At 35.6% G+C, this 21,057-nt stretch overlaps 1 protein-coding gene across 1 annotated transcript in view; it reads right to left on the reverse strand.

Moving 5' to 3' along the window:
- The window catches only part of LOC136862927 (endosome/lysosome-associated apoptosis and autophagy regulator family member 2), a 388,733-nt gene that overhangs the window by 56,478 nt on the left and 311,198 nt on the right, over nt 1-21,057 (reverse strand). Inside the window, exon 14 of the mRNA XM_067139216.2 lies at nt 13,558-13,690. Within this exon, the coding sequence (XP_066995317.2) occupies nt 13,558-13,690 (133 nt within the window). The remainder of the gene's footprint in view (nt 1-13,557; nt 13,691-21,057) is intronic.

Below are 21,057 nucleotides of genomic sequence, written 5' to 3' on the forward strand. Positions count from 1 at the left end.
GACCTGTTTGAAATCATTACTACTAATAACTTTGTCTGTGCAGAAGTCGAATGCCTAAGTGAGTACATTATGGGCACAAGTGCATTAGGCAGAGAATTTCAAGGATAATTTAATAAAAACCACCTATTCAATACTTTCCACTTGTAATGACAAGTGCGTTGTCATGTTCCATTTCTACAAGAGCTCCTAGATCTTTGAGATCTTCAAGACCTTCGAGACCTTCCAGAAATTCAAGATCTTCCAGACTTCTGTCGGAAGATGGTGCAGATGTGAATGAGTATCTCAGAACCACAGTGTACCATTACCAGCCCAATCCAAGGAGGGCACTCACTATAACTTCTGTACTGAGGTGATGTTGAATCTTGACGTTTATTTTGTGAATAAACTCTCCAACAATTTTAAGAAAAATTCCATTATACTTATTTCTTGCTAACCTCTCCTCTGTAACACTTCAGATAGAGACCGGACAAACCCTTGTGTCAGTCTCATGCCTTGCTAGCTGACTTAAACAACATTTACTGTTACAATACCTTGGTAACGAGATAATCACAGCTATGAGATGAAAGGGTTGTTCTTGGAACCAATTTACTAGCCATTTGGAAGTGTGACAAGCTTAAATTTCAAACTGACCACATGTAACTTACATTTTAGATGAAGAATAGTTAACTGTGAAGAAGTGGTAAAAGTTGTTAATAATATGAAACCTTCAAACAGCAATTACAGCTATGGCTTTACCAACAACATTTTAAAATCGCTCATTAGTTCTATCCCTTGCTAAGATCATAAATGAATGTCTTCAAACTGGTTACTTTCCAGAGCAATTAAAAATATCTAGGGTATTTTCAGTGTACAAAAAAGGTGATAGATCAGAATGTAGCAGCTCTGGTATATTCTCTGTTGTTCATGTTCTCTATAAAATTTTTGAATATGTGATGCTAGTACAAATTTATAATTAGTTGTGTCTAATAAACTTTTGTCAAAATCTCAGTATGGCTTTATAACAAGAAAATCAACAATAAATGCACTGGATGATGTTATTACTTATATAATGAGTAATTTTGAGGAAGGAAATTATGTTAAGGTTTCCCTATCTGACCTTAGTAGGGCCTCTGATTGTGTACCACGTGTATTCTACTTGATAAATTAGCATATTATGGCATTTGTGGAAATGAACTTAAAAGTTTTAGATCATACATATTTGGTTGAACCCAATATGTGGAGATAAATGGGTGTCCTCAAAAGAATCTGTGGTACATATGGGTTGCCTCAAGGGTCCGTCCTTGGTTCCTTTCTTTTTCTGATCATGATAAATGCCTTAGATGAGAATGTACGAACAAATGCTGTCCTACATACAGACAACTCTACTTTTCAGAATTCATGTAAAAATGTTGATGAACTATTGTTGTTGTCTAAACACACATTTGAGGCAGCTAAATCATGGTTTAAAATAAATGGCTTTCTCCTTTAATTAAGAGAAAACTCGAAACCTAATTTTTAACCTCAAAAGTCAAGAGCATGAACTAAAGTATGCTGAACTTGTTGGATTATATCTTGACGCATAGCTGACATGGTAATACCACATTAACCATATTTGCATCAGGCTATCCCGAGTAAAATACCTACTGTGTCATCTGAAGCACAAAGTAACTAAAGCATATGTGCGTTTTGCATATTTTGCATTTTTTCAGAGTATTTTTCTGTATGGTCTAATATTTTTTGGTAACAGTGCACACGTAGGGATATTTTAAAGTAGCAAAAGAAAGCTATTTTCACCATTGCTGGCTTTCCCCCTTACACTCACTGTAAACCACTATCACTAACCTTTGTCAGTGTTAACAGTTTTCAATTTATATATAGAAATGATGTGGGCTTTTGGGCTTATGCTGTGTCAAGAAAACAAAGTGAAACTCTTTACATTTTGCAGAGAACTTTGCTCAGCATCTTCAGAAGAATATCTCGACTGTTCCTAAGGAAGTCTTCCACAATAATGAGGGTTTGAATTTAAGACTGTTTTACTGTTGGAGCTGTAGTGGTACGCTCGTTCGTCACCAGATGGCTCAATGTATGCTGGCGGAGCGCTCCAAACGGGAGCTGACGACAGCATTAAGATGTTCATCACACCGTGTGTGTGTGAGGAGTAAAAGAGAGAACATCAGACGAATCAGGAACGAATATGGTAGAAGAAATGGGTAGAAACTAATAAAATAAAATGTAACAAAATACACCAGAATGGAATAAAACAGACCTGAAGAATGAAAAGGAAGTATGTAGAGAAACCAGAGGATGATGTATGATGGTGTGAGAGGAGGGGTGGGAGGGCATGACTGGTGTACACACATTATGATAATATGACATTAACACATAACACATAGCTTGTAATGACCCAACTGGTGATGACGAACGTGAGAATTTTGAAAACAACGGAAAAAAAAATGAATTGTTCGGTGTTTTCCAAATTCATACATTCATATGTCATATAGACCTCAATTTCTCCACTTACTGCTGACCTCCATGTGCAGTACAGACCCCTGTAGGCCTAAGTTTATTTTGTTGTAAATACAGACACAACTCTACTTTTCAGAACTCATGTAAAAATGTTGAAGAAATATTGTTGTTGTCTAAACACACATTTGAGGCAGCTAAATCATGGTTTAACATTGGAGCTGGAGTGGTACGCTCGTTCATCACCAGGTGGCTCAGATGTGTACATGTGTACCACATGTATTCTACTTGATAAATTAGCATATTATGGCATTTCTGGAAATGAACTTAAAAATTTAGATCATACATATTTGGTATAACATAAATAAGGATGAGAGTAGATGGTGCATAAGACCATGTAATGGACGACTAAATACGTCAGGTTATACGTCCATTTTCTCATGAACTAACTGTCCCATTATCCTGGAATTTGTGCAAAATGAATCTTTGAGTTCTTGTCTCCATTTCTTCCAATCAAAGTTTCAGTCAATGAATGTAAACTACTTTTCAGTCAATGAATGTAAACTACTTTATTTTGGGTCTCTACTGCAAAGGTTTGTGAATAATCTGAGCTCAACTGTTGTAACAGTGACATTTTAAAGAGATCGCTGGATTTTCATAGCAAAGTGAGTGTGAATACATAACTTAAATAAGGATGAGAGTTGATGGTGCATAAGACCAAGTAATGGGTGACAAGATGCGTCAAGTTATTTTAAAATTGTCAGGATGGAGATGGTATATCTCTGAAGCTGAAGATATTTGTCTTCCTTGTGTGATGAATCATCCCAAATCATAGTTTATTTTCTTCTTTCTATAGAGTTTAAAATAGTCTGATCTCTTGCATGAGAGCATATGAGCATATATACATACACACTTTTGTAATATCTGAAGGCATCTCTTTTCAGTTTTGACTCAGTTAATTTATAACTGTTAGGTTCTTCAGTCTGCTGAAACTAATTTTGTGTAATACATTTATAAACCACCTGAAAAAGAAAACAGTTAAGTTGGTTCAATTAAGTTGTTTCTTTTTTAAGTATACTACTGTTATCAAACATATTTTTTTGTTTTTGGAAAATCTTCTTAAACAGGAGTCACAAATGGGGTGAATTTTTAAAATGAGTATATCTACGATATATCTCAAAAACATAACATGTTACAGATGTGAAAATTGGTATTTGGAATCTCCTATAAAAGTGAAGGAATACGCACAATTTGTTTTCTGAAATTCCACTTAAGGGGAAGTGTTAAGGGGGGTGAATTTTTAAAATGAGCAATCTAAAGTATATCTTTAAACTTAACATATTACAGTAGCAAAAATTGGTATATTTAATTTCTTTTAAATAAAAAGGACGTAATTTTTGTTTTCAGGAAAAGACACTTGGGGGGGGGGGGGGGGGGGGGTAAAATGACTGAAAAAGGGTTGAATTTTTTTATTAGAATACTGGAATCTCCAAAACTGAAGATATTACAGACGTGAAAATTGGTATTGGGAATCTCCTTTAAGAATAAAGAAACACGTATTTATGCTTTTGGAAAATTCACTTAAGGGGGTTGTAAAAAGGACTGAAAAGTGAGTTGAACTCTTTTTATTAGGATACTGGTATCTACAAAACTGAAGATATTACAGACGTGAGAATTTGTATTTGGAAACTCCTTTAAGAATAAAGAAACACGTATTTATGTTTTTGGAAAATTCACTTAAGGAGGTTGTAAAAAGGACTGAAAAGTGAGTTGAACTCTTTTTATGATGATACTTAAGTCTCAAAAGCTGAAGATGTATCAGACATGAAAGTTTGTATTTGGAATCTTCTTTAAAAATAAAGAAACATGTATTCTTTTGAATACAGAAATGCACTTAAGGGATTGGAATGGGTGAAAAGAACTGAAGAAAGTCTTGAATTATTTTTGTGAGGATACTTATATATCAAATACTGAAGATGTTACAGATGTGAAAATTGGTATTAGGATCTCCTATAAAACTAAAGGAACATGCATCATTTGTATTCTGAAAATCCACTTAAGGCGAAGTGTTAAAAGGGGTGAATTTTTAAAATCAATCAATACTGATCTGCATTTAGGGCATATTCCCTATCTCTTGTTTTCCTAGCCTTTTCCTAAATGATTTCAAGGAAATTGGAAATTTATTGAACATCTCACTGGGTAAGTTATTCCAATCCCTAACTCCCCTTCCTATAAATGAAAATTTGCCCCAGTTCGTCCTCTTGAATTCCAACTTTATCTTCATATTGTGATCTTTCCTACTTTTATAAGCACCACTCAAACTTATTCGTCTACTAATGTCATTCCACGCCATCTCTCCACTGACAGCTCGGAACATACCACTTAGTCGAGCAGCTCTTCTTCTTTCTCTCAATTCTTATCAGCCCAAACTTTGCAACATTTTTGTAACACTACTCTTTTGTTGGAAATCACCCAGAACAAATCGAGCTGCTTTTCTTTGGATTTTTTCCAGTTCTTGAATCAGGTAATCCTGGTGAGGGTCCCATACACTGGAACCTTACTCTTGTTGGGGTCTTATAGAGACATATATGCCCTCTCCTTTACATCCTTACTACAACCCCTAAACACCCTCATAACCATGTGCAGAGATCTGTACCCTTTATTTACAATCCCACTTATGTGATTACCCCAATGAAGATCTTTCCTTATATTAACACCTAGATACTTACAATGATACCCAAAAGGAACTTTCACCCCATCAACGCAGTAATTAAAACTGAGAGGACTTTTCCTATTTGTAAAACTCACAACCTAACTTTTAACCCCATTTATTAACATACCATTGCCTGCTGTCCATCTCACAACATTTTCGAGGTCATTTTGCAGTTGCTCAGAATCTTGTAACTTACTTATTACTCTGTAGAGTATAACATCATCCGCAAAAAGCCTTACCTCTGATTCCACTCCTTTACTCATATCATTTATATATATATAAGAAAACATAAAGGTCCGATAATACTGCCTTGAGGAATTCCCCTCTTAATTATTACAGGGTCAGATAAAGCTTTACCTACTCTAATTCTCTGAGATCTATTTTCTAGAAATATAGCAACCCATTCAGTCGCTCTTTTGTCTAGTCCAATTGCAGTCATTTTTGCCACTAGTCTCCCATGATCCACCCTATCAAATGCTTTAGACAGGTCAATTGCGATACAGTCCATTTGACCTCCTGAATCCAAGATATCTGCTATATCTTGCTGGAATCCTATAAGTAGAGCTTCAGTGGAATAACCTTTCCTAAAACCGAACTGCCTTCTATCAAACCAGTTATTAGTTTCACAAACATGTCTAATATAATCAGAAAGAATGCCTTCCCAAAGCTTACATACAATGCATGTCAAACTTACTGGCCTGTAATTTTCAGCTTTATGTCTATCACCCTTTCCTTTATACAAAGGGGCTACTATAGCAACTCTCCATTCATCTGGTATAGCTCCTCCGACCAAACAATAATCAAATAAGTACTTCAGATATGGTACTATATCCCAACCCATTGTCTTTAGTATATCCCCAGAAATCTTATCAATTCCAGCTGCTTTTCTAGTTTTCAACTTTTGTATCTTATTGTAGATGTCATTGTTGTCATATGTAAATTTTAATACTTCTTTAGCATTAGTCTCCTGCTCTATCTGGACATTATCCTTGTAACCAACAATCTTTACATACTGCTGACTGAATACTTCTGCCTTTTGAAGATCCTCACATTCACATTCCCCTTGTTCGTTAATTATTCCTGGAATGTCCTTCTTGGAACCTGTTTCTGCCTTAAAATACCTATACATACCCTTCCATTTTTCACTAAAATTTGTATGACTGCCAATTATGCTTGCCATCATTTTGTCTTTAGCTGCCTTCTTTGCTAGTTTCAATTTTCTAGTAAGTTCCTTCAATTTCTCCTTTCTTCCACAGCCATTTCTAACTCTATTTCTTTCCAGTCTGCACCTCCTTCTTAGTCTCTTTATTTCTCTATTATAATAAGTTGGGTCTTAACCATTCCTTACCTCCCTTAAAGGTACAAACCTGTTTTTGCATTCCTCAAAAATTTCTTTAAACCCATCCCGGAGTCTGTTTACATTTTTATTTACCATTTTCCACCGATCATAGTTACTTTTTAGAAACTGCCTCATGCCTGCTTTATCAGCCATATGGTACTGCCTAATAGTCCTACTTTTAAGACCTTCCTTTCTATCACATTTATTTTAAACTACGACAAAAACAACTTCATGATCACTAATACCATCTATTACTTCAATTTCTCTATAGAGTTCATCTGGTTTTATCAGCACCACATCCAGGATATTTTTCCCTCTGGTTAGTTCCATCACTTTCTGAATCAGCTGTCCTTCCCATATTAACTTATTTGCCATTTGTTGGTCATGCTTCCTGTCGTTTGCATTTCCTTCCCAATTGACATCTGGTAAATTCAGATCTCCCACTACAATCACATTTCTTTCCTTGTCATTTCCTACATAGCTGATTATCTTATCAAATAATTCTGAATCTGTATCAGTGCTACCTTTTCCTGGTCTGTACACTCCAAATATATCAAGTTGCCTATTATCTTTGGAAATGAGCCTTACACCTAGAAATTCATGTGTCTCATCTTTAACTTTTTCGTAGCTTACAAATTCTTCTTTCACCAGAATGAATACTCCCCCTCCCACCATTCCTATCCTATCTCTACGATACACACTCCAGTTCCATGAGAAAATTTCTGCATCCATTATATCATTTCTCAGCCATGATTCAACTCCTATTACAATATCTGGTAAATATATATCTATTAAATTACTCAATTCTATTCCTTTCTTTACAATACTTCTACAGTTCAACACTAACAATTTTATGTCATCCCTACTTGATTTCCAGTTCCCTGTTCCCTTATCACCGCTCCCTAGGCCACCCCGTTTCCCTGAATGTACCTCCCTATTACCCTTCCAAACAAATTTCCTAACTTATACGTACCACTGTGGTTTAAGTGAAGGCCATCTGTTCGCAGATCCCTATCTCCTACCCACCCATTAGGATCTAGAAATTTCACTCCCAGTTTCCCACATACCCACTCTATATTCTCATTTAAATCCCCAATCACCCTCCAGTCAGTATCCCTCCTACACAGTATTCCACTAATAACAATCTCCACTTTCTTAAACTTCACCCATGCTGCATTTACCAGATCCCACACATCTCCAACTATGTTGGTACTTATATCAGCATGCCTTACGTTGTTGGTACCAACATGAAACACTACCACCTTCTCCTTCCCCTCCTCCCTCTCTTCTACTTTCCTCAACATCTGCCTCAACCTAATTCCTGGATAACATTCTATCCTGGTTCCCTTTCCTCCACACACTTTCCCCACATGTCTAACAGTGGAATCCCCCATGACCAGAGCGTCAACCCTACCCACCTCAATTGATCCCCTCCCCTCCTGGTCAGCCCTATCTTTCCTGATAGCTGCAGAAGCTACTTCCTCCTCCCTTATCTCCTTCCCATGATCCTGTTCCACCTGTCTTTTCCTATCCTCTACTCTAGATTTCTCTTTCCTACCTTTTCCCTTCCTCCTACTTCCACACATCTCAGCAACAGTTCCCTGTCCCTCATTTTTCCTCTGTTGTTCTACCTGGAGTGACTCGTACCGATTCCGCACGGATACCTGTCCTGAATTCTGATCCTGAATAGTGCCTTTAGCCTGCAATTTCCTTCCCCTTAGAACATTAGACCACCTGTCTTCTACAATTCCCCCCTTTCCTCCCCCCCCCCCCCCCCCCTCTTGTACACCTACTGTAACCTGTACATTGTTTGAGGGAGTCCTATCTTCCTTCCTGTCTTCTGTGAGAATCCTAATTATCTTCCTCAAACTCTCCAACTCCTCCCTCATACCCCTCAATGCCTCACACACCCACAGTGTCCTACAGTGTATCAAAAAAACTTACCACATATTACAGACATGAAAATAGGTATTCTCAATCTCTTTTAAAAATGAGGTAACACGTAATTTTTGTTTTCGGAAAAAACACTTAAGAGGGGCTAGAACGACTGAAAAAGTGTTGAGTAATTTTTATATGGATGCTGGTATCTCCAAAACTGAAGATATTACAGACATGAAAATTGGTATTTGGAATCTCCTTTAAAAATGAAGAAACACTTACTTTTTGTTTTCGGAGAAACACTTAATATGACTGAAAAAAGGGTTAATTATTTTTATTAGGATACTGGTATCTCCAAAACTGAAATATTACAGACGTGAAAATTGGTATTTGTAATCTACTTTAGAAATAAAGAAACATGTATTTTATATTTTCGGAGAAACACTTAAGGGGGGGTTAAAATGATCGAAAAAGGGGTTAATTATTTTTATTAGGATACTGGTATCTCCAAAATTGAAATATTACAGACATGAAAATTGGTATTTGGAATCTACTTTAAAAATAAAGAAACATGTATTTTTGTTTTTGGAAAGTGTTACTTTATTTTACGTGTTACTTCATTTTCAAAAGGTATTGAAAATACCTATTTTCATGTCTGTAATATGTGGTAAGATTTTTGATACACTGTAGGACACTGTGAGGATCTTCAAAAGGCAGAAGTATTCAGACAGCAGTATGTAAAGATTGTTGGTTACAAGGATAATGTCGAGATAGAGGAGGAGACTAAGGCCAAAGAAGTATTAAAATTTACATATGATAACAATGACTTTTACAATAAAATACAAAAGTTGAAAACTAGAAAAGCGGCCGGAATTGATCAGATTTGTGGTAATATACTAAAGACAATGGGTTGGGATATAGTACCATATCTGAGGTACTTATTTGATTATTGTTTGGTCGGAGGAGCTATACCAGATAAATGGAGAGTTGCTATTGTAGCCCCTGTGTATAAAGGAAAGGGTGATTGACATAAAGCTGAAAATTACAGGCCAGTAAGTTTGACATGCGTTGTATGTAAGCTTTGGGAGGGCATTCTTGCTGATTACACTAGACATGTTTGTGGAATTAATAATTGGTTTGATAGAAGGCAGTTCGGTTTTAGGAAAGGTTGTTCCACTGAAGCTCAGCTTGTAGGATTCGAGCAAGATATAGCAGATATCTTGGATTCTGGAGGTCAAATGAACTGTATCGCGATTGACCTGTCTAAAGCATTTGATAGGGTGGATCATGGGAGACTAGTGGCAAAAATGACTGCAATTGGACTAGACAAAAGAGCGACTAAATGGGTTGCTATATTTCTAGAAAATAGATCTCAGAGAATTAGAGTAGGTGAAGCCTTATCTGACCCTGTAATAATTAAGAGGGGAATTCCTCAAGGCAGTATTATCGGACCTTTATGTTTTCTTATATATATAAATGATATGAGTAAAGGAGTGGAATCAGAGGTAAGGCTTTTTGCGGATGATGTTATTCTCTACAGAGTAATAAATAAGTTACAAGATTGTGAGCAACTGCAACGTGACCTCGAAAATGTTGTGAGATGGACAGCAGGCAAAGGTATGTTGATAAACGGGGTTAAAAGTCAGGTTGTGAGTTTCACAAATAGGAAAAGACCTCTCAGTTTTAATTACTGTGTTGATGGGGTGAAAGTTCCTTTTGGGGATCATTGTAAGTATCTAGGTGTTAATATAAGGGAAGATCTTCATTGGGGTAATCACATAAGTGGGATTGTAAATAAAGGGTACAGATCTCTGCACATGGTTATGAGGGTGTTTAGGGGTTGTAGTAAGGATGTAAAGGAGAGGGCATATATGTCTCTGTAAGACCCCAACAAGAGTAAGGTTCCAGTGTATGGGACCCTCACCAGGATTACCTAATTCAAGAACTGGAAAAAATCCAAAGGAAAGCAGCTCGATTTGTTCTGGGTGATTTCCGACAAAAGAGTAGCATTACAAAAATGTTGCAAAGTTTGGGTTGGGAAGAATTGAGAGAAAGAAGAAGAGCTGCTCGACTAAGTGGTATGTTCCGAGCTGTCAGCGGAGAGATGGCGTGGAATGACATTAGTAGACGAATAAGTTTGAGTGGCATTTATAAAAGTAGGAAAGATCAAAATATGAAGATAAAGTTGGAATTTAAGAGGATAAATTGGGGCAAATATTCATTTATAGGAAGGGGAGTTAGGGATTGGAATAACTTACCAAGGGAGACGTTCAATAAATTTCCAATTTCTTTGAAATCATTTAGGAAAAGGCTAGGAATACAACACATAGGGAATCTGCCACCTGGGTGACTGCCCTAAATGCAGATCAGTATTGATTGATTGATTGATTGATTGATTGATTGATTGATTGATTGATTGATTGATTGATTGATTGAAGGGGTTTGTATAAAGGACTGAAAAGAGAGTTTAACCCTTTTTATGAGGATACTTATATCTCAAAAACTGATGATGTTGTGGACATGAAAATTTGTATTTGGAATCTTCTTTAAAATCAAAGAAACATGTATTCTTTTCTTTTCAGAAAATCCACTTAAGGGGGTGGGGTGGGTGAAGAGAACTGAAGAAAGTGTTGAATTATTTTTATGAGGAAACGTATATATCAAATACGGAAGATGTTACAGTTGTGAAAATTAGTATTTGGATCTCCTGTAAAGGTAAAGGAACATGCATAATGTGTTTTCTTAATGGGAATTGTTAAAGGGGGTGAATTTTTAAAATGAGCATATCTGCAGTATATCATAAAAATTACCACATATTACAGACATGAAAACTGGTATTTTTAATCTCATTTAAAAATAAAATTAACACATGGTTTTTGTTTCGGAGGAAACACTTAAGAGGTGGGGGTTGTAAAAGGGAATGATTTCTTTTTATGAGGATACTTATATCTCAATTACTGAAGATGACACAGACATGAAAATCTGTATTTGGAATCCCCTTTTAAAAAGAAGAAACATGTATTGTTTTGTTTTCAGAAAATCCAATTAACGGGGGGGATATATTAATTGAAAAATGAGTTGAATTCTTTGTTTAAGGATACTTATATCTCGATAATGGAGGATGTGTTACAGACAATAAAATTGGTATTTGGAATCTTGTTTAAAAATAAAGTTACACATGTTTTGTGGTGGAGAAAACGGGGAGGGGAATCAACTTAAGGGGGCATAAAATCAGTAGAATTATTTTTATGAGGATACAAATAAGAAGTGGACTTAAAAAAACAATACACCCCTTAAGGAGGTTTTGTCTGGGAGTGAGGAATGATGACAAAAATATGCATTTATATGAAACCGTTTGAATTATGAAGTTAAATTCCAAATGTTATCCTAGGTGTTAAATAACAGAATGTTTGAAACAAATTTAACCGCTCAGAGAATTAAATGGGGGTTAAGATCCGAAAACAAATATGTTCATTCCTTCCTCCAAAATGGTTTAACATACAAAGACAAAATTCCAATTCCAAATCCTAGGTGTGAAATTGGAAATATTTTTTAAAGTTCCAACCCTAAGTATTAAATGAGGTTAGCTCTGTAAATGAAATTATTCATCCCTCCAAATCTGTTTGACGTACAAAGTTGTAATTTTACTATAAGGGCGTTCTTTTATGTCCTAGGTGTAAAATATTGTATACTTCAAAATATTTCTCCTCTAAGTCTCCGCTAAGGGGTTTAGATGGCTGTTGACCCTCTGAAAACCTTTCAGGCACTAACTTGTTATTTTTATGATAGTTGATCTTCTGTACGGTACTCTAGATGTTAATAAATATTTGAAAACATTCACCCCTTAAAAAGTATATATTCCTCCATTACTGTTTGACATACAAAACTTCACAGGTTGGTCGCTTTTACATCATAGATTTTAAATAAGATAGGGTTTAAAACATTCAAATTCTTACATATGGGGTTAAAATGAGTGTTAGATCGGAAAATAAATAATCATCCTCCCAAAAATGCTTGACGTACAAACTGAGGGCATATTTTACAGGCTTAGCTGACAGTGGACTCCCCAAAATTTGAAACTTTGAATAATAATTTTCAGTTTAAAGCCGTAGCGAAGCACGGGTATCTTGCTAGTAGACTTATATTTCTGCTGCATTCTAGTGGATGTATGTATCACTACACAATGCATCCTTATGTAGATTCATGTTATAAATCACAGTCATTCCACTGATATGCACATTGTAGTGAGGAGCTCCATCAGTTCTCTGTTAGCCGCATGGAAAGTTTGTGCATTATCTGAGTACACGGTGTGTGGTAACATAATCTGTTGAGGATTCCTATAATTCTTTCAATGCCTTGAAACCTCTTACTACTCATAATTTCTTGGCTCGCTGTCACTTTGAAACATGATATTGCGTGGTGTGAAAACATGACACAGTGCAGACTGAATGAAAGTAAAGTAATTAAGTTTCACTGAATCAGACAGTAACAGCACTACACCAGGCTGAACTGAGCAATGTGAGTGTGGATACATAACTTAAATGAGGATGAGAGTGGGTGGTGCATAAGACCAAGTAATGGACGATGAAATACGTCAAGTTATATGTCCACTTTCTCACTAACAAATTGTCCCATTATCCTGGGATTTGTGCAAAATGAATCTTTGAATTCTTGTCTTCAGTTCTTCCATTCAAAATTTTGGAGCCAATGATTACCCTAGTTTTCTTTGCTTGTGAAGCAGCCTATGAAAATACAAGAATGTCACTTTGATTTCATATAAAATATGGAAAGTCTCTTCTCCATTAGTAGACTACAAGGTAAATATATATATAAAGTCAATGAATGTAAACTACTTTATTTTGAGTCTCTACTGCAAAGGTTTGTGAATAATCTGAGCTAAATTGTTGTAACAGTGACATTTTAAAGAGATCGCTGGATTTTCTTAGTGCTCAATACATGAATCACCTCCATCCGCTGGTAAAGAGATACTCAAATGTTCCATGTCATGAGAGGTTAAAGTGAACATATTCTTTGAAGATTAGTAATTATTAGTTAGTGGTCTGAATTGATGGTACCTAATCTACGAAGTTAAAATTCACCCTTGATTCACTCTTTGTATAAACCTTCCTACTTCATTTATTTAAAATAATAACATTAATAGAATAAAAGATGAATAATATATCACCTTGAGTGCTCTTGGTATATTTGTAGTACAAACAACATTCTTGACAGCAGGCACACTAGAAGGCATTATGCAGTTAGTAGGAGGAAGATAATGAATCATTTGCATCCCATTTATACACTCACCCTTCACCAATCTGAAATGAATAAAAATCATGGTTTCATTCTTTATTAGATGCTACAAAATAATTTTTTATTTTACAAACAAATCATAGGAAATATCTACTTCAACTTGGAAAAACTAAATTTCCTTCATTTTTATATATCTGTATTTTCATGGATATTTGAGAGGGAAGGAAGATACAAATTTATCAACAGACATTTGAGGCCATTGTTCTTGAAATTAAGATTTTGACAGTATTGGATTCTATTATTAGCACTGTACTGAGCTGTTATATTCATTGGTTTCAGAAATGAACAATTCCAACTGTTTTAATTAGGACTTTAAAACTGCAGTGGGATTCAAATAGAACAATCTCAAAAGATGCCAATAAGCTGATCCCACAAAATTCCAATACTTACAAGAGATGTCCGTGATCTAAAATATTCAGAACCAAACAAAAACATACTTAGAATTTAAATTGCTCACTACAAGAATACTGGTCAGAGTTTTGGCCATGTAAAACTCAGTATATGTCTGCCAGCAGAGGACAAATTGGGGCCAATATTCATTTATAGGATGAGGAGTAAGGCATTGGAATAATTTATCAAGGGAAATATTTGATAAATTTCCAAGTTCTTTGACAATATTTAAGAAAAGGCTAGGGAAAAAATTGATAGGAAATCCTCCACCTGGGCAGCAGCCCTAAATGCAGAGGGGTTGGTGCTGATTTCTGCCATGGATTGATTGATTGATTGATTGACTGATTAATTGATTTATTGATTGATTGATTGATCGATTGATTGATTGATTGATTGATTGATTGATTGATTGATTGATTGATTCTAGTCATGTGATAATGCAAGGATGCCCGGCTACATGTCTAAATGGATAGCGTGCTGGCCTTTGGTCACAGGGGTCCCGGGTTCAATTCCCAGCAGGGTCGGGACTTTTAACCTTAATTGGTTAATTTCTCTGGCATGGAGACTGGGTGTGTGTGTCGTCTTCATCATCATTTCATCCTCATCACAACGTGCAGGTCGCCTACAGACGTCAAATCAAAAGATATGCACCTGGCGAGCCGAACATGTCCTCGGATACTCCCGGCACTAAAAGCCGTATGCCATTTCAGTTCAATGCAAGGATATTTTGCGTGTGTCTTGTTTGTATCTGATTGTATGTTTGAAGTATTTGATGGTGTTTCTCTTATGCCTGGAACTGCTTTACTTCTTGTGGTCTTTGTTGAATAAATACTGTTAAGTCTAAATTTCTTCAATTGATAAAACTTCTATTCCATGACATTTTCAGAAGACATCTTTCATAGTGTAGAGGTTTTCCTTGATTTCATAAATATGCTTTTAAAATTAACGGAATGATTGGCATTGTGGTTAAGCACTCAAGGTAAGATTGTCATAATTATTTGATTTTCATTGAGATGAATTCTAAGTACAGTGCTTTCACATCTTAGCATCAGAAAATGCAATCTCCATGTAAGTTTGTGTCAAATAATACAATATCTACAAAATTCCGGTGCTTACAAGAGATGTACTTGACCTTAAAATTTCATTACCAAACAAGATGTACTTAGAATATATGTTTGAAGTATTTAATGCTGTTTTCCTTATGCCTGGAACAGATTTACTTCTTGTGGTCTTCGTTGAATAAATAATAAAATAATAATAAATAGAATAATGAAATCCTTTTGATGTGTACTACACATCATTTAAGAGACTATCATAAACAATGGTCTTAGCTTTTGCCATGCAAAACTTGGTATATGTTTACCAGTACCATTTGACGGTGGCATGGTGTAGCTGCACCAAGTACTCACTCCAGTTGATTCAATGGTAGATTTCAAAAGACATTTTAATGTACTGTGGTATAGAAATAGGCACAACACAACTTCTGGCAGATCTTCAAATAGATTAGCCTACCTTTAGGTCATTTTTTTCAACAATTATTCTTCATATATTTCTATTTAGGAAAGGTTATTCCGCTGAAGCTCAACTTGTAGGATTTCAGCAAGATATTACAGATATCCTTGATTCAGGAGGTCAAATAGACTGTATGGCAATTGATAGGGTAGATCATGGGAGACTACTGACAAAGGTGATTGCAACTGGACTGGAAAAAAGAGTGACTGAATGTATGGCTTTATTTCTAGAAAATAGAACTCAGAAAATTAGAGTAGGTGAAGCTTTATCTGACCCTGTAATAATTAAGAGGGGAATTCCTCAAGACAGTATTATTGGACTTTTATGTTTTCTTATATATCAATGATATGTGTAAAGAAGTGGAATCAGAGATAAGGCTTGTTTGCAGATAATGTTATTCTGTACAGAGTAATAAATAAGTTACAAGATTGTGAACTACTGCAAAATGACCTTGATAATGTTGTGAGATGGACAGTAGGCAATGGTATGATGATAAACAAGGTTAAAAGCCAGGTTGTGAGTTTCACAAATAGGAAAAGTCCTCTCAGTTTTAATTACTGCATTGATGGGGGTGAAAGTTCCTTTTGGGGATCATTGTAAGTACCTAGGAAAGATATTCATTGGTGTAATTACATAAATATGATTGTAAATAAAGGGTACAGATCTCTGCATATGGTTATGAAGGTATTTAGGGGTTGTAGTAAGGATGTAAAGGAGAGGGCATATAAGTCTCTGGTAAGACCCCAATTAGAGTATGGTTCCAGTGTATGGGACCCTCATCAGGATTACCTGATTCAAGAACTGGAAAAAATCCAAGGAAAAGCAGCTTGATTTCTTCTGGCTGATTTCGAACAAAAGAGTAGCATTACAAAAATGTTGCAAAGTTTGGGCTGGGAAGACTTGGGAGAAAGGGGATAAGCTACTTGACGAAGTGGTATGTTCCGAGCTGTCAGTGAAGAGATGGCGTGGAATGACATCAGTAGACAAATAAGTTTGAGCGGTGTCTTTAAAAGTAGGAAAGATCAGAATCTGAAGATAAAGCTGGAATTGAAGAGGACAAATTGGGGCAAATATTCGTTTATAGGAAGGGGAGTTAGGGATTGGAATAACTTAACAAGGGAGATGCTCAATAAATTTCCAATTTCTTTTCAATCATTTAAGAAAAGGCTAGGAAAACAACAGATAGGGAATCTGCCACCTGGGCGATATAGCGATAGTGATACATTGGATATTGCATTTGCAACAATGATTTTTTAATGTAAAACAGTAGAATGCTTGAATGAACTTCACCCTCTCCTCGACTGTATCACTTTCAAACTGGCAACACCCAGGAAATTCCCATGCCACGCCACTGTTATCAACAATCAAAGAACAAAATATGGCATTTCTTCTAGGCATTGTAATGTGAAAAGCCAGAAGAAGATCACAGTACTTGTCAGAAGACACAAGAGTTTGTGGAGGAAATAAGCAGATATCTAACAGAATAGAGTGTGGACAAAGAAAATGTTTGGAACAGTGACCAAAGTCAATTTCATTGTCAACAGTGTCTCACAGAGGAGAGAAAATTACAGCTGTTGAGTTGCAGTCTGTGATAGCTCTACACACAATTATACAATTAATGTAGCTGTTCAGTGAGTGGCAGGTTAGCTAACAATCAGTATCTATTTTCAAGAGACACAACGCACTTTCAACCCAAAAACTTGAAGTAACATGTTCCCAAAACCTTTATGTACAGGTAATTAAAAGTGGAAAAATGATAAAAGGACCCACGAAAAGTTTTTTAAAATTTTGGTCCTTGGTGGACATTGAATGATGAAAAGCCTATTGTTTTGTGATTCGTATTCAGGCCATATAGATCATACTCTATTCGATGAATGTTTTTGAAATAAAATATATTATGCCCAAGATATTACCAGCAAAAACAACAAAATAATGCCATCCACTTGATCTGTACTTCTTTAGGCAATATGAGGTAATGTATTAGAACAGGGCCTCTCAGGGTGCATGCACTGTGCACAGTGCAAAAGACGACTTTGCTTGGTTGACCAGAGTGCAGACCATCCACTCCTCGATTTGGAGCAATAGCGCTTACTCTCTCTTTCCTCACACCTGTCTTGCTTGCTCCCCCTGTCTTCCTCTTCCACACTTGCCCCGTAGTGCTCCAAATCCGAGCTGAGTTGCGCCGAGTAGAGCCGAGCTTAGTCGAGTAGGCCAGAGACAAAGCGTTGGTCCGAGACAAGCCGAGCGCGACCGATGCACAGTGCACGGAGCTCTTGCGCCTCGATTTGCACGCGTGAAATTTTGGGCGTTTGAGAGGCCCTGTATTAGAAGGATCACTGATTTTGTAAGACTACAATGTGAAGAACCACAAGTAAACTTATGTGATATACAATCAACTTTCTGCACCAAAGTTTAAGCCTATATATCAATTTGCTTGGCATTTAGTGAATTTGCTGGGTTGCATAGCTGTAAGCTTACATTGGTGGGTTGAAATTCAACCATCGGGAGCTCTGAAGATGGTTTTCCATGGTTTCTCATTTTTACACAAGGCAGATATTGGAGCTGTACCTTAATTAAGACCACAGTTGTTACCCATCCTTCCATCGCTGAAAACCATTGTTGAGATAGTGCAACATTAAACTACTATCAGGAAATAAATGTGCTTTGCAAAAGGCAGGTTATGACACTGACATAGTAATATAATTGTTTGAAAATGTAATTAGTGTGGATTTTGATACTGGACTGGCTTGAATGCAGAACAGATGTTGAATGTGGAAAAGTGAGTGATTTTAGTCAGACGTGCATACTGTTCAGCTCCACTTTGCTTTGACCATTTTACTGAAATCCCACACCTGCAGTTTGAAGAGTGAATGGCCATGCAACACTGTCAGCTCAAAAGGTTTTTTTGTTCAGATATCGTAATTATTTTAACGAGAGGTTTGGTGACACTGCTGATGGGAAATATTGCAATATAGTCACAACATTGGAATACTGTATATGTGATTTTGTCATATTATTCAGATATTTTGCTTCTTTGTGTTCCCAAAGTTATAATCTTAAACCTTGAATAGGTGATCATTCAAATCTATTTTGTGATCCAATGTAAAGTTTTGCAAGGAATGACTCATACACTGCTTTTTTAATGAGCAATTTATATTCTAAGCATTTTGTTTTGTTCTGAGCGTTCACCTTTGTTTGGTATTAAAAGGATTAATCATCAACATTAAATCTCAGGTGATAAGAAACCCACTCATTTTGTGCAAAATACTTCACTCTTCTGATACAAAGAATTATCTGAATATTTAGAATCAAGAATTATTAACATACTGTATGTAGAAACAAAACAGACAAAAGCAAAAATCTATCTCTACTGAAAATTTTGTGTAACAGATTGCTCCAATTTGATACTTACCAATAGCCTCACTTAATATATCTCCATTCAGTGTAATGCAACTTAAATTAGGAAAGTCCAGTGCCCTTAATGGTTCACATGTGAGGTGTACATAGTAAAGTGTTAAAAAATACAAGTTGACATTATTTTGTTGATGGAGGAGACAAGAAGGAAGGTCTTCTTGATGGTCACATGACTGGATGTTTGTGGAAGAATGGATATCAAAAAGGGAAAATCAAAGGGGAGCATCTGAAGGAGAGATAACAAGAAATTATATAATGTTAAAATTTAGTCCCTCTTTACACCTGAGTAATACCTGATATTTAATCAGTAATGACATTAGGATAAGTTTTTAGGAGGATGAGGGTAAAATGTGAGGATTTTAACAATGAAACAAGGGTGAAATACATTTGGATGAAAATTGGGACTAGTAGATTGATATTAGAAATTGAGTGACTACATAATCATTTGGCTAGACTTTTGGTACAAAATAATGTATGAAGCTGGACAACATTTGAAGTGCGGTGTAAGTTATAGATGTTGGTTGAGGTTCTGTCATGGATATCTTGTTTGGAGCAAGACTTGTGGGGTTGCTGGTGAATATCTCACTAGGTTCATGCTGATTCCAATCCTAATAATAGTCATGTTCACAAGGAAGAATGCCAGGACAGCTTGGGGCTTCATACATTTTGTGATGAGTATCCTTGAGGCTCACTATGTGATATTTCCCATTTTGTCTTATGGAGATAATGATTATGTGATTTCTAATAATAGAATCCTCTTTAGCAGAACAATATATGAAAGAAACTTTTAATCTTTCCAGTCTGTCAAGCACATATATAGCACTTAGAACATAATACAATACCTGTAAAAAAAGAGACACTCAGTATAATATCCATTGTTGACAGACTGGGAAGTTTAAAAGTTTCTTTAACTGAGTTGACACTGAAAAAGAAATGCTTCATCTATATATATAAAATAACATGTCCTGACTGACTGACTGACTGACTAATTCATCATCGCTGAGCCCAAAGTACTGGAAGTAAAGAAATGAAATTTTGGGGATACATTTATATTAGGGTGTAGGAGGTGCTAATTAAGGGAGGAGTTTTGGATATTTCTTTGTGAAGGGGGTGAAATGGGGGGTGAACATTAAAAATGAGGATATCTATATCTCAAAAACTTAAAAGTTTACAGACATAAAAATTGGTATTTGGAATCTCCTTTACAAATAAAGAAACACATTTTTTTTGTTTTTGGAAAATCCCATTAAGAGGGGTGAAACAAGAGGAAAACTGGGTTGAACACCTTTTATGAGGAGACTTATACCTCAAAAACTGAAGATGTAACAAGAGGGGTGAAACAAGAGGAAAACTGGGTTGAACACCTTTTATGAGGAGACTTATACCTCAAAAACTGAAGATGTAACAGACAAGAAAATTGGTATTTGGAATTTCCTTTGAAAATAAAGAAACACATATTTTTGTGTTTTTTAATAATCTGATGAATAGGGGTGAATAGGAGTGACAAACAGGGTGAATTTTTAAAAACAATATATCTGCAAATTATCTTGGAACAATAAAAATGAGGATATCTATATCTCAAAAACTTAAAAGTTTACAGACATAAAAATTGGTATTTGGAATCTCCTTTACAAATAAAGAAACAAATTGAAAAAATTATAGATTTCAAAACTGGTATTTGAAATTTCCTATAATTGTAAAATAAACGTAAATATTATTTTTCGGAAAATCCACATATTTTTAAAATTAGCATATCTACAGTATATCTCAGAAACTTAACATGTTGGAGACGTGAAAATTTGTATTTTGAATCTCCTTTAAAAAGAAGGAAGCATGTATTACTTTGTTTTTGGAAAAATCCTTAACGGGGGTGGAGGTGAAAGAATTGAAAAATTAGTTGAATTATTTGTATGAGTATATATATACTCACCAAATAGGTCTAATGATGTTACAAATGTGAAAACTGATATTTGGAATCTCCTTTAAAAATAAACACACATTTTTGGGGAGGGAATCAATTTGGTAAGCAGGGATGAATCGGAGATGAATTCCTTTT

This window comes from Anabrus simplex, chromosome 2 (genome assembly GCF_040414725.1).
Source record: "Anabrus simplex isolate iqAnaSimp1 chromosome 2, ASM4041472v1, whole genome shotgun sequence".
NCBI classification, from domain to species: Eukaryota; Metazoa; Arthropoda; class Insecta; order Orthoptera; family Tettigoniidae; genus Anabrus; species Anabrus simplex.